Source organism: Grammomys surdaster, unplaced genomic scaffold (assembly GCF_004785775.1).
Source record: "Grammomys surdaster isolate TR1022 unplaced genomic scaffold, NIH_TR_1.0 170, whole genome shotgun sequence".
NCBI lineage: Eukaryota > Metazoa > Chordata > Mammalia > Rodentia > Muridae > Grammomys > Grammomys surdaster.
This window is the reverse complement of record NW_021604618.1, coordinates 15227035-15242560: the sequence shown is the minus strand read 5'-3', so window position 1 is coordinate 15242560 and position 15526 is coordinate 15227035. Positions and strand designations below refer to the sequence as shown.

General features: G+C 36.7%; 1 protein-coding gene across 1 annotated transcript; it reads right to left on the bottom strand.

Annotated features, from left to right (window-relative positions):
- Positions 1-12877: 12877 nt before the first annotated feature.
- On the bottom strand, positions 12878-13816 carry LOC114620916 (olfactory receptor 4K3-like). The gene has a single exon (XM_028767092.1). The coding sequence runs from the start codon at positions 13814-13816 to the stop codon at positions 12878-12880; it is 939 nt and encodes a 312-aa protein (XP_028622925.1).
- Between the last annotated feature and the right edge of the window lie 1710 nt (positions 13817-15526).

Genomic DNA, 15526 nt, shown 5'->3' with positions numbered 1-15526 from the left:
TGTTGAGGTTTGTTTTGAGTCTGAGTGTATGGCTGATTTTTGAGAAGGTCTCATGAGGTGCTGAGAAGAAGGTATATTCTTTGGTCTTAGGCTGAAATGTTCTATAGATATCTACTAAATCCTTTTGGTTTATAACTTCTTTTAGTTTCACTGTGTCTCTGTTTAGTTTCTGTTTCCATGATCTGTCCATTGGTGAGCGTGGGGGTTTGAAATCTGCTACTATTATTGTGTGAGGTCCATGTGTGCTTTGAGCTTCACTAATGTTTCTTTTCCAAATGCGGGTGCCCTTGCATGTGGGGTATAGATGATCAGAATTGAGAGTTCATCTTGGTAGATTCTTCCTTTGATGTGTATGTAGTTTCCTTCCCCACATTTTTTTGGGTAACTTTTGGTTGAAAGTCCATTTTTTTTTTTGCATATTAGAATGGCTACTTCAGCTTGTTTCTTGGGACCATTTGCTTGGAAAATTTTTCAGCCTTTTACTTTAAGGTAATGTCTGTCTCTGTCACTGAGGTGTGTTTCTTGTATGTAGCAAAATGCTGGATCTTGTTTACTTATTCAGTCTGTTAGCCTATGTCCTTTTATTGGGGAATTGAGTCTATTGATGTTGAGATATATTAGGGACCAATGATGGTTGGTTCCTGTTATTTTGTCGTTAGAGCTGGAGTTTGTATGTTTCTCTTTTTTTGTGTTTGTTGTGAAAAGATTACTTTCTTACTTTTTCTTGGGTGTAGTTTCCCTCCTTGTGTTGGACTTTTTCTTCTATTGTCCTCTGTAGGCCTGGATTTGTGGAAAGATAACATTTAAATTTAGTTTTGTGTTAAAACACCTTGATTTCTCCATCTATGGTAATTGCGAATTTTGCTTGGTACAGTAGCCTGGGCTGGCATTTTTATTTTCTTAGGGTCTGGCCTGCTCAAGGCTGGGTGGAGGGCACAATTGCTTTTAGAGTCTCTGTTGAGAAGTCTGGTGTAATCTTGATAGGTCTGCCTTTATATGTTACTTGACCTTTTTCCCTTACTACTTTCAATATTCTTTCTTTGTTTTGTGTATTTGATGTTTTAATTATAATGTGATGACAAGAATTTCTTTTCTGTTCCCACCTGTTCTGTAGGCTTCTTGTATGTTTATGGTCATTTCTTTCTTTGGGTTAGAAAAGTTTTCTTCTATAATTTTGTTGAAGATGATTGCTGGCCCTTTGAGGTGGAAATCCTTACTCTGCTTTATACCTATTATTCTCAGGTTTGGTCTTTTCATTGTGTTCTGGATTTCTTGACTGTTTTGAGATAGGAGCTTTTTGTTTTTTGTATTTTTCTTGGCTGTTGTGTTGTTTTCTTCTATGGTTTATTTACTGCTGAGATTCTCTTTTCTATCTCTTATATTCTGTTGGTGTTGATTGCATCTGACTCCTGTCCTCTTTCCTAGGTTTTCCATCTCCAAGGTTGTCTGCCTTTGTGTTTTCTTTAATGTTTCTGTTTCCATTTTTAGATACTGAATAGTTTTGTTCAATTTCTTCACCTGTCTGAGTGTGTTCTCCTGTATTTCTTTAAGGAATTTATATGTTTCCTTTTAAACATATAAACATATAAATTTTTAAGGGCTTCAACTTGTTTACTTGTGTTCTTCTAAATTTCTTTAAGGGAGTTTTTTATGTCCTCCTTAAAGTCCTCTATCATCTTCATGAAATGAGAGTTTAGGTCTGAATCTTGTTTTATAGGTGTGTTGGGGTATCCAGCACTTGCTGTGGTGGGAAAATTGGGTTCTGATGTTGCTAAGTCAAATTGGTTTCTGTTGCTTATGCTCTTATGCTTGCTTCTCACCATCTGGTTATCTCTGGTGGTATCTGACCTCCCTGTCTCTGACTGGAGTCTGTTCTTCCTGTAAGCCTGTGATCCTGTGATCCTGGATGTGTTTGAATACCTGGGGAGTCAAGCTGCAACTGGGATGCGGGCTATGTGAGTTTTGATCCAGAGCTGAGGCTCTGCTCCTGGTACAGATAAAAATCAGAAGGCACTCGTGTCTTTCCATAATTTATTCTTATTTGTTCATTTTTCCATTTGATATTGTTTTAGAACCTCTTCTAATACACAGATTTTTTTCTTGTTTTTCTGTTTGATTTTTTCATACATTTTCCAGTCCAATTTTTGCCAATTGCACACAAAATCAAATATAATATTTCTAATGTCTTTTTACCCAAATGACACAACTGTAGAACAGTGAAAGGACAGCCTGTTTTCTGGTTGAGCACTGGCTAAAAATCGCCAGAGATCCGAGGTAATCCTAAGGGACAGCATGCATTTCACCACACTCCTAGACTCTAGGCCCCTGACATGAGGCCACAGACTTCCATAGGTCTGTGCCTTTCTCAGTCACATAGAACAACGTCCCCTAGTCCCTCCACAGGTAGAGCAGGTGACCACAGGCCACAGAGCCTCAAGACAGATACCTATATTAATGAGATACCTAAAGGCCAGAGGGCATAGCCAATTAAACATTCCTTCTCAGACCCTCCTCTTTTCAAATGGTATTTAACCTCAGGCCCACCCTGAAAATATTGGGGTACAGTTTCCATCTTTCCACCATGATAATAAACATCTTAAGATCATGGACTACTTTTCTTCTTTGATGGTGGATAACAGTGGAGTAGGCCTTTGTCTATAGAGCTGCTGTCTAATCTCCTGCAAAAGAACTCTGTGTTCCCAGCCACAGAGACCACCAATCTAGGCAAACAATCCAAGCCAGCCATGACCTAGCAAAGAAAGTTGCTTCAACCAAGAACTCTCCTCCCTGTGGGACACAGCCAGAGCTTCCCCACCTCCCTCCTTAGGCTGTGGGCAAATCTAGCTTGAATGTCCCCACTTTCTTCTCAGCCCTTCTGTGGCCCCCAAGTGATGCCTGGGGGCCCAAGGGCTTAAGAACCAGCAAGTTCCTGGCTTCCTTTTGGCCTGGGGAACTCCAAGCCAAGAACTCTGGTCCCCGCAGGACCTCAGACTGTGTTCCCTCTCCCTGAAGCCCAGTACCACAGCTTCACATAGCCCGATGTCCACCCAGCACCAGCATGGAGGGAACACAGTCAGATGCCCATGTCTCTCTCTCCACCAGAGGCCCTAGCCACCTTGGCAGACAGACTCAGGACCCGCAATTCAGGTCCCACGCACACAAAAAACACAACACACAACTTCAGGGGTTTTAACTGAAGGAAAATCTACTGAAATCTCAACTTGTGTCTCCAAAGTTTGGAAGCAAGGTATATTAGAATCATGTCTAAGAAAAATACAGAATATTTAAGTAGGGAAATGAAATGGAAAATGGTGTAAATGTTGTGAAGGAATAGAATAAGAATGAGAAAGAAAGTATATTGGCTAGATATGTGAAAATCAGTAGAAAAATGTTCTATATTAAAGTTGGAGAAAGAAAGAGCATATAAAACTGAAATGTCCAACAAAAATACAATTGTGTGTTCTTTAAAATGTAAATTTGTCAATTCATTAAGGGGTGCACCTAGGATTGGAATTGTTGGGTCATAACCTAAGTCCCTTTAACATTTGGAGAAACTATTAAAGTGTTGTTGAAGTTTCTTAACTATATAATTCCAACTTTTTGCATATTTCATTGTATTGAGAATTTTATACATACATGCAATGCATTTTCATAAATATACTCTCCTTTCCCTTATCTCCACTATCTCTGATCTCACTCCCATCACTTTTCCATCCCAGTTTTATGTACTTTCTCTCTCTTAAACCCATTGAATCCACTTAGTGCTTCCTGTATTTGAATAGATGTAAGAACCACTACTAGAGCAGTGGATCTCAACTTTCCTAATGCTCTGACCTTTTAATACAGTTCCTCATGTTGTGATGATCCCAACCATAAAATTATTTTTGTTGTTACTTCATAACTTTAATTTTGCTACTGTTATGAATATTAATGTAAATGTTTTTGGAAGTAGATGGTTGTCAAAGGGGTGACAACCTATAGGTTGAGAATTGCACTACTAGAGCATGTACAGCTTCTTAGGGGCTCTCAGATCTCTGAAGAAATCTGAGTGTCTTTTCCATAGATGCCATCAGTTGCCAATACCCACATCTAGGAGTTAGAGTACATGAACTCCTTCCTAAAGCATGCTGGGATTTTTGTATAACCTGAATTTTTGAAGGTCTTTATGCATGGAGTCAAACTGTTGTGAGCTCATATGTACTGCAGCTCTGTTATGTCTGGCAATAATACCCCTTCTTTGGCAAATGTCCAGTACACCTGGCTCTTAAAATCCTTCTGTCCCCTCTTTCATGATGATCCTTGAACCTTATGGTGAGGTATGGTAAAGATATTTCATTAGATGTAGACCAGTATATTTAACAGTGCTTTTTCAGATAATTGTGCATTAAAAAAAACTTTATGCCTTGCTTCTGAGCCTTGTTTGTTTCATTTAATACAAAAGTATACACTATTAACTGTTTCCTTATGCACAGCATGTTTATTTTATTCATTGAAATAGTATGATTATTTTACTCTTTGAGAGTAAATATTATGCTACTGAGTGTGTATGTGGGGTATGTGTTTAGAGTTTTTTTAGCCACATATATCCATCCATCCACCTGTAAATTCACCATCCATCCATCCATCCATCCATCCATCCATGGATAAGAAAATGATTCATGTTTTATAAATAATACCAGAGTAAGGATGCTTATTTCTTGTGGTTCCTTTGATACAGAATAAGACTGCTAAGACTATTTTACATGATAATTTTATTTATATATTTGAGAAACTTCTATACTGGTTTCAATGAAAATAAAATTTCACCAGAAGTATCTATTTTTAATGTAAGGTACTAAATTACTTTTAAACTGGAAAAGTTAAGTTATTTAAAATATTTGTAATCAATGTATATGAATAATTTGTTTGTATGTATGTTTTTGCACCACATGAATGAAATGCCTAAAGAGCCCAGAAGAGAACATTATATTCCCTGAAACAGGAGTTACAGAAGGTTGTAAGCCACCATGTGGGTTTGGGGAATAGAACTTTGGAACTCTGGAAGAGAAACCAAGACTCTTAACCTTTGAGTCATGGTTCTGGTTAGTTGATATTTATGTTCTTCCTATGGTTTGCAATCATCTTCAGCTCCTACAGTCCTTTCTTTAACTCCTCCATTGAGGACCCTGTGCTTAGGCCAATGGTTGGCTGTAAGCATCCACATCTGTATTAGTCAGGCATTGGCAAATCCTCTCAGGAGACAGCTATACAAAAATAGGATACAAAGAATACTCAACTGAGGAATCTCAAACGGCAGATAAACACCTAAAGAAATGTTCAACATCCTTAGTTATCAGAAAAATTCAAATCAAAATGACCCTGAGATTCTACCTGACACCAGTCAGAGTGGCTAAGATAAAACAAAAGAAAACAAAACAGAAAAAAAAAAAACAAAAAAACCCCCAAACCTCAGATGATAGCAGATGCTAGTGAGGATGGGGAGAACAATGAACATTCCTTCATTGCTGGTGGGATTGCAAGCTGGTACAACCACCCTAGAAATCAGTCTGGTGGTTCCTCAGAAAATTGGAAATATTTCTACCTGAGGAACCAGCAATGCCACTCTTGGGTGATTTGAGTTCATTAATATTGAGAGATATTAAAGACAGATGACTGTCGGTTTTGATATGTTTGTTTATGTAGTTGGCTTTATGTGCTTTTGGTTGTCTCCTTTAGGCTTTGTTGTGAGATGCTTAAGTTCTTGTCTTTTCTTTTGTATGTACCTTCCTTGTGTGGGTACCTTTCCATTTGGAGCATAGACGTTCAGAATTGAGACTTCACTTTAGATGATTATTCCTTTGATGAGCATGAAATGGTTTCCCCCATATCTTTTGATTACTTTTGGTTGAAAGTTTATTTTATTGGATTTTAGAAGGGCTACTATAGCTTGTTTCTTGGGATGGTTTGCTTGGAGAACTTTTTTCCAGCCCTTTACTCTGAAGTAGTATCTGTCTTTGGCACTGAGGCATGTTTCCCGTATGCAGCAAAATTCTGGGTCCTGTTTATGTATTCAGTCTGTTAACCTTTGTCCTTTCATTGGGGAATTGAGTCCATTGTTGTTTAGAGATATTAATGACCAATTATTGTTAGTTCCTGTTATTTTTTGTTGCAGGTGCTATTATGTGTGTGTGTGATTCTCTTCTTTGGAATTTGTTGTGAGATGATTAATTTATTATGTTTTTTTGCATGTAGTAGTTACCCTCATTGTGTTGGAGTTTTCCTTCTAGTATCCTCTGTGGGGTTGGATTAGTAGAAAGATGTTTAAATTTGGTTAGGTCATTACTCTGACATTGTGTATTCTATACCTGATTTGGCTTCTTGGCATTTATTCTCATAAGACTTTCAGAATAAAGTGATTCCTGGCCATGAAACAGAAGCAAAATTGTCTCATTTCTCAATGGATTTGAATGAAAATTGGTAACAAAATCAGGTATAACTCTGAGAAGACACTGCAGGAGAATGAAGCAGAGTCTGTAAGTTTTCTCACAATGGCAAGACTAGGGTTTATACTGAATCATGGTCATCATCAATTTTACCAGAAAGTTCAATATTTTTAACCTGGAGACTTGCTCATGTCTAAGTTGGTAATAAAATGGCTTTAAAAACTTGGTTTTAAAAAAATTTTTTAAATTGATTTTGTCATGGAATATCTTGATTTTGTTATCTTGGTTTCTCCATGTATGGTGACTGAGAGTTTTGCTGTGTATAGTGGTCTCAGCTGGCATCTGTATTCTTGTAGGGTCTGTAAGAACTCTGTCCAGTGTCTTCTCACTTTTAGACTCTTTGTTGAGCATTCAAGTGTATTTCCTATATTTCTTTATATGTTATGTGTTTATGTTCCCTTACAGCTTTTAATATTACTTCTTTCCTCTGTGCATTTCCTCTGGTTATGATGTGGGAAGAGAATTTTCCTTTCTGGTCCAACCTATTTGCTGTTCTGTGGGCTTCTTGTTCATTTATGACCAACTCTTTAGGTTTGGGAAGTTTCTTCTATGATTTTGTTGAAAATTTTTTCTGACTCTTTGAACTGGGAATCTTCACTCTCTTATTCCTATCATTCTTATGTTTTGTCTTTCCATTGTGTCTCAAATTTCCTGGATGTTTTGGGTTAGGAATATTTTTACATGTTGCATTTTCTTTGACCAATGTATCAATATCTTCTATGGTATCTTCTACATCCAAGATTCTCTCTTCCATCTCTTGCACTCTGTTTGTGATGCTTGCTTCCATAGTAGTTCCTGTTCTCTTTCCTAGATTTTCCATCTCCAGGGTTGCCTCCATTTGTGATTTCTTTATTGGTTCTATTTTCACTTTTAGGTCTTGGGACCATTTTGTTCAATTCTTTCACCTGTTTGCTTGCATTTTTCTGTATTTCTTTAATGGATTTATTTGTTTCCTCTTTAAGGGCTTCTACTTGTTTAATTGTGTTTTCCTGTATTTCTTTAAAAAATATTTGTGTCCTAAGGCCTCTATTAGCTTCATGAGATGTGATTTAGGGTCAGAATTGTCCTCTTTACGTGTGTTAGGGTATTTAGAACTTGCTGTGGTAGAAGGGCAGGGTTCGGATGGTGTCAATTGCATTGGCTTCTGTTCATGGTGTTGTTGAACTTGCCTTTCACCATCTTATTGTCTTTAATGTTAACTGGCCTGGGTGTCTAATATTGGAGCAAGCCTCATCAAATTCCAGTAGTGCTGTATGCCTTGGGTTAGAGCAGGCCTCCTAGGAGGCAAGCAGTACTGTCTCTGGTTAGAGCATGCCTCCTGTGTCCCTGGTTAGATTAGTCTTCCTGGGAACCAGGCAGAGTTATGGGATGGATGGGGAACCATGCAAACTGATCTGACATGGGTACAGACTTGATGGGCAATGGGGCTCTGGCAGTGAGGGACAGATCTGAGGCCTTCTGGGGTCTGTGGGGGACCCAGCTGGTGTGGGTATTGGGAGGGAGTCTCACCTGTATCCCTGGTTATAGCAGTCCTTCTGTAAGACAGGCAGGGCTATTGGGTAGGGGAGCAGGCAGGCCAATCTACCATGGGTGTAAGTGGAGGTACAGACCAGAAGAGTCTCCTTATCATTTCTAGAAGACAGAATTTCACAACAGACTTCATCTAGAATACTATTCGGCTATTAAAAATTTTGTAGACACATAGATGGAACTAGAAAAATACTATCCTGAGTGAGGTAACCCAGACTCAAAAGATATATATGGTATATACTCACTGATAAGTGAATATTAGCCATAAAATACAAAATATCCATAATAATATATACCCCATGGACCAAAAGAAATTAGACAAGAAGAAAGGGACAAGTGAGAATGCCTCAATTCCACTTAGTAGGGGGTCAAGTGGTTTTGACTGTGTGATAGAAACCCTCTACTTGATGTCCTGACTTTCTACTGGAGGTAGACTCTACAAGTTCCCTCTCCCCACTGTAGGGAATTTCATCTAAGGTGGTATTGTATTCCCTTTGAGTCCTGAGAGTCTCTTACCTCCCAGGTCTCTGGTATGTTCTAGAGGGTTTCTTCACCTCCCACCTTCTGAGGTTACGTATTTCCATTCATTCTGCTGGCCCTCAGGGCTTCACTAATGCTTCCTTCCCCCCAATACTCGATTATGTTCCCATTTTTCCTTCACCCTTCTCTCTTCTACCAAGTTCCATCCCTTACTCTGCCCCCTAATTGCTTTCTTCTTCCTCCCAAGTGGGATTGAAATATCTTTACTTGGGCCTTTCAACTTGTTAACCTTCTTGAATTCTGTGGTGTGTATCTTGAGTGTCTGTACATTTTTGGCTAATATCCACTTATTAGTGAGTACATACAGTGCATTTTCTTTTGGGTCTGAGTTACCTCACTTTTGATAATATATTCTTGTTCCATCCATTTGCCTGCAAAACTCATGATATCCTGAATAGTAGTCCACTATGTGAATTAATTATATTTTCTGTATTCATTCTTCTGTTGTGGGACATCTGGGTAGTTTCCACCTTCTGGCTATTACAAATAAGGTGTCTACAAACATAGTGGAACATGTGCCCCCATGGTATGGTGGGACAACTTTTGGGTATATGCCCAAGAGTGGTATAGCTGAGTCTTCAGGTAGATCTATTTCCAGTTTCGTGAGGAAACTCCAGATTGATTTCCAGAGTGGTTGTACCAGTTTGCAATCCCACCAGCAGTGGAGGAGTGTTCTTCTTTATCCACATTCTTGCCAACATCTGCTGTCACCTGAGTTTTTGATCTTAGCCATTATGATTGGTGTAAGGTGAAATCTCAGAGTCATTTTGATTTGCCTTTCCCTGATTACTATGAACTTTGAACATTTCTTTATATGCTTCTTAGCTCTTCGACATTCCTCTGTTGTGAATTCTCTGTTTAGTTTTATGCCCCAATTTTTAATTGGGTTGTTTGTTTTTTTTGGAGGTTAGCTTCTTGAATTCTTTATATACTTTAGATATTATCCTTCTATTAGATGTAGGATTAATGAAGACTTTTTCTCTAACTGTAGGTTACCGATTTGCCCTATTGACTATGTTCTTTGCCTTACAGAAGCTTTTCAGTTTCATGATGTCCTATTCATCCCACAATCAAAAACCCTGACCCAGAATTGTTCCCATCTAAAATAACTGTGGGGACAAAAATAGAGAAGAGACTGAGGGAAAGTAGGTCCAGTGACAGGCCCAAATTGGGATCCAGCATAAGTGGAGGCCCCAAGGCCAGAAACTATTACTGATTCTATGGTAAGCTTTCAGATAGGAGCCTAGCATGGCTGTCCTGTGAGAGGCTCACGAAATAGCGAAAGGAATCAGATGCAGATACTTACATGCAACCAATGGATTGAAGTCAGGGACACCTGTGGTTGGATTAGGGAAAGGCTCAAAGAAGCTGAGGAAGAGAGTGATCCCATAGGAAGACTAAAGTCTCAACTAACCTGGACCTTGGAGATCTCTGAGACACTGAACAACCAACCAGGCAGCATTTACTAGCTGATAGGAGGCCCCTGACACATACACAGCAGAGGACTCCCTGGTCTGGCCTCAGTGAGAGAAGATGCACCTCACCCTCAAGAGATATGAAACTCCAGGGAATGAGGAGGCCTGTTGAGTTTGGCCAGTGGGGACATTCTTTTGGAGATTTTTTGGGGGGGGGGAGGAATAGGATGAGTAACCGTTCCAGGGTAGACTAGGAGGAGAATAATAACTGGACTGTATAAAAAGATTAAAGATGGAGACAGGAAGGCCAGACCTTCCAGAGCTCCCAGGGACTAAACCACCAATCTAAAAGCATCCAGGGCTCCAGCTGCATATATAGAAGAGGATGGCTTTGTAGGACATCAATGGGAGCTCTCCTTGGTTCTGGGAAGGCTTGATGCCCTAGTGTAGCGGAATGCCTGGGTGGGAGGCAGGAATGGGTGGGTGGGTGAGTGTGGGAGCACCCTCATAGAAGCAGGAGGAGGGAGAGTGGGATAAAAGGTTTCTAGAGTGGAAACCTGGAAAGGGGATAACATTTGAAATGTAAATAAATAAAATAGGCAATAAAAATAAAAAAGATTAAAGAAAACAATAATAGCAATAATAATAAAAGGAGGTTGACTGAGGATGCTTCAATCACACTCAGAAGGGTGAACAAAATAAATTTGTTTTTCAAACCCTCAATTGTCTTTATCATTCCACATTACTGTATGCTTTTTTTTCTTGGACTTTAATCAATAATTAACTTTTCATTCTTTAACTTCTCACATGTGTGTGTTCGTCGTTTTTAAACTCATTGGATTATGTGATTATATTTATAATTGCTTTTTAAAATTCTATGCTCTGATATTCTTATGAGTGATTTTCATTGAAGATTTCTTTTGAAGATTTTCATTCACTAGTAGTGTTTGGAGGGCATTGCTATCTCTTGTCCTTTCTTAACAGTTGTGTTTTTTTTTTTTATTTGACCTGAACATTTGAACTTGTTTTGTGTATCATATGAGGTTCTAGCTTGTTCTCACTAACAGGTCTTATCTACCTTGCTGGTGAACAATGAAGACTAAGATCAAAACAGTTAAAAATTCCAATATGGAGAGAAGAGCAGCTTGTAAGGCATCATCTCCAGTTAAGCAGTTACTTTAGATAGATAGCTGTTTGGGCAGAAAACACATTTTATATCGAGAACTGGCTAGTTGAAGCTTTCTCATATCCCAGTAGATAACTCAACACTCATGTGCACTTTGGCAGTATTAATTGGACTCACTGGATTACTAATAAGAGAGTATGAATTTAGAAGGGACATGTACTGGAAGAAACCTTGGGAGATTTGGATGAAGGTAATATGAATGGATATGATGAAGTTACATTGTACACATATATGAGCTATTTAAAAATAAGATTTAAAAAAAGTAATACTTGTTTTATTGCCCAGTTAATTATGCAACATATTGTATATTCTATGTATTTAGAGAGCAGAAGTGGGATATTCTTGTTCAAGTTTTATGTAAATATAAATTTATCTAATGGGTTCATCTTTGATTAATTATATGTAGCTATATTAATTACTTAGGGTTTTGACTATTATACTTATTCAAGTATGTACTTTCTTATTCTTAGAATTCAGAATAACCACACATTTCAAACATTCTTAGAATTTCGTATTCTTAGAATTCAGAATATTCACAAAGTTTAGAACATGCTGCTCAAAGTTATAACTATAATTAGTTGAGCTACTTTATGTAAAATTGTCTTTTTTCTCTCTCTAGTAATGTTCTTCCATCTGAAACATACATTGTCTAATATCATCGTAGCTTCTTCAGTTTCTCTTGATGTATGTCACTATATCATGCGTTTCTTCATTTTTGTTTTTGACTTTAAACCTATGCTAGACACTGTTCATGTAGCCAAGAACATAAGACTAAACATGGAAAAATGAAATAGTACTGTCCTACTAAAATAATATAGCCATAAAATGACTCCAGATGACTTGCTATACTCATATATTAGTTCCTTTCTCATCCATCCTCAGAGAAGTTCTTTCTATAGATGAGACCCAGAAATGGGCAATATACACAAAATGAGAAAACTTGAAACAGTCTTAAAACACTAGTCCTATATTCAATTAATCTTTTGTCTCAGCACTCAGGGAGCTATGAAGAGAAAGAAGTATAAAGATTATAAGAAACATTGGGCCAAGAAATAAGACCTTATGGACACAATACTCCGGATATATACATGAAAAACTATAGTTCATGAATTTATTTAAATAATAGATAGAAATTTAAAGAAAAGTTTTAGTTCTTGAAATTCATAATTGAGAAAATATTATATTTGTTCATAAAACAATTTATTTTTTAAAGTATTAAAATCAACAACAAACAATATACATAGCTGTTTATAGTGCTGTTCATAAATTTTGTTTAATTTTCCATGATTTTTAAATTTTCCCTATAGTGTTTTTGGAGCAAGATAGAATAAAAGAAAAGATAGTGATGTTGCCCTTCTACAAAGGAGTGAATAAAATGTTTGTGGGATATTGTAAATTAGCAAATAATACAGTTTTTGTTTTGTTAGAACAATATTTAAGCAAATTTTACAGAATTATTAGATATGAGCCTGAAAAATACAATTAGTTCTTTTAATATTACTAAAGACATTTAAGAAACATTTAATAATTTTCTCAACTAGAAGGATCAGCATTTGAAAAAATCAGAAGTAGTTTAGTGGTCTATATGACTAAAGCTTCTGATTTTCAGAATTATACTAAATACTTGAAATTATTGTACATGAAATTTAAATACCCCAAATTTTAACCTCTCCTAATTTCATTGAAATATCATCTTAAGACATTTATGGTGGATTTCCTGGGCATTAAGTATTTATCTTGTTATTAATAAAAGAACTTTTTAATCTCTTTAGAGAATGTTTTATATCTTTATTTCTCAGTGTATAAATGGCTGGATTTAGGAGAGGTGTAACAACAGAATAAAACACAGCAAGAAATTTGTCAAACCAGGTGATATTGAGGGGCCAAACATAGATGAAGATACAGGGTACAAAAAGGAGCAATACCACAGTGATGTGGGCAGTGCACGTGGAAAGGGCCTTTGATGCCCCAGTCTTAGAGCTCTGATGAACAGTGATAAGGATATAAGTATAGGATATGAGCAACAGAATAAAGCAAGTCACAACCACAACTCCACAGTCAGCATTTACTAAAGTATCCAAATCATGGGAATCCATGCAGGCTAGGTTAATTACCAGTGGGATGTCACAAAAAAAACTGTCTATTTCCAATGGGTCACAGAGAGGTAGCTGTAGAACTGGTACAAGTTGACTCAAGGCATGCACAAAGCCAATTGTCCAGGAAATCAACACCAATGCAGCACATTTTTTCAGGTTCATAATGGTGAAATAGTGGAGAGGTTTGCAGATGGCTACATAGCGGTCATAAGCCATAACCAGCAACAGCACCATCTCTGCTGCACCGATGCAATGATCAAAGAAGACCTGGGACATACATCCTGCAAAGGAAATGGTCTTGTTTTCCCTTAGAAAGTCTGTGACCATTTTTGGAGTGGATACTGAGGAGAGCCATATATCAACAAAGGACAGGTTGGCCAACAAGAAGTACATAGGGGAATGGAGATGGCTGTCAATGGTTATTAAGATCACAATGACAATATTTCCTAACAGAATGAGCAGATAAACTATCAAAAATATCACAAAGAGCAAGACCTGAAGATTCTGTGAGTGGGAAAGTCCCAAAAGCACAAATTCTGACACCACAGACTGATTCACTTCATTCATTTTGTCCTAAGAATCAACCTACAGAAAAAGAAAGATGATTGTAGGGCTGTGGAGGACAAATTGCCTGTAGAATTTGACATTCACCTTAGACTTTATATCTGTACATCACATAATTGTAAAGAGAAGTTTTTACTAAATATGAATGGCATTACTAACAAAGTAAAACCTCATGAGCCATGATTAACTTTCATGGAAGCAGAGCATCAAATTAAATTTATATGTACAGTTTTTCACAAATATTCTCTGTATGAGAGTAGTCAAAAACACAGGTCAGCAAGCTGAGAGGTTACAAATGATTATGTCTTCCTCTGGGAGGGAGATTTTACCTACTAGTTCAGTTTAAGCTAATTCTCAATGTGGAGCCAACAGTTATTTCACTATATGAGAAAAATTTACTCATATCTTTGGGAGGTGATAATTAATTACTGAATTTCAACACACTGAATGTGTTACAGTTTTTCTGTTTTTATTAGTATAAATAGTTATTCTTTTAAGCTACAATGCAGTTTCTTTTATAATACTTTATAACATTAAATTTTTATATTACTCCTCTGAAGGAAATGTAATAGTGATTATGAGAGAACCTATAGAATACTATATATGATACTCAAGCACATGATTGGGAGGTGAACATCATGTTCATATTTACCATAACTTAAAATGTATCAGGGAATTCATTTGGACAACTAAGCTCATTAGCAAAAATGTTAATGCAGATGAATATAGAAGTGGATTAATTGAACATAAGAACAATTCAGATACAAACTTGAACACTATATAAAGTTTAAGGCTATAGTTAGAACATATTTATTTTAAATAATGTCAACAAGTAATAATAAATCACTATACCATATAATATTCATGACTTTTATCATAAAGTATGTATTCACCTAGTATATATTTGTTTATCATCTATCAGTCATCTTTATCTACCATCATCATCTATTGTTTCTCTTCAATTTGTATCATTTTTTATTGATATCTGCTATTATTTTAAAGATGATAATATATCACATATACATATGAATAAATAAATAATGTATGTGACAATTGTCTAGCATTTCTGTGAAGTTAAGCATCCAGTGAAAACTTATTATTTATTTCAAAATATAACAATATCTCTGTTGTCAGGTAATATTGACAACAGTCAAGCTGCATGAGAGATAATATATGCAAAATTTCTCTCTACCTTCAGTAATTCCTTGGGTATTCTTCTCAAATTTTGTGTCTTGTCTATGGTATCCTTTGAAATCCTAGGGTGTGGATATGGAGAAGTTCACTTTCCCGTATAATGTGTTATTTTACCTTCCCATTTTCTGAGAACTCAGAAGCATGAACTAAGGAGCAAGGAAAATAAATCAGTCAAAACGTTTGCTATGGCAAAGGTTTACATTAGATGCTAATTTTTAAAATTGAAAATGAAACTATTTTCTGTAATAAAGACTTACCAGTTTTCTAAGGAAAAAATTTGATATTATACCAAATGTGTTTTTGCTCCCTTTAAAGGCAGGGCATCTGAATCCCACTCCAAACTTAGTTTCTCATCAGTGTGAACACTTTCTAAAAATATAATTTGCACTTGCTAGAATAATTTGTAACAATAATAGTCAAGGCTGGAAATTGAGTGCTTCCAAAAGGAGTTTCTGCAAAACTGGGTATGTGCATTGTTATGAAACATTTGAGTAGGAAAACCATAACATGTAAAAATAA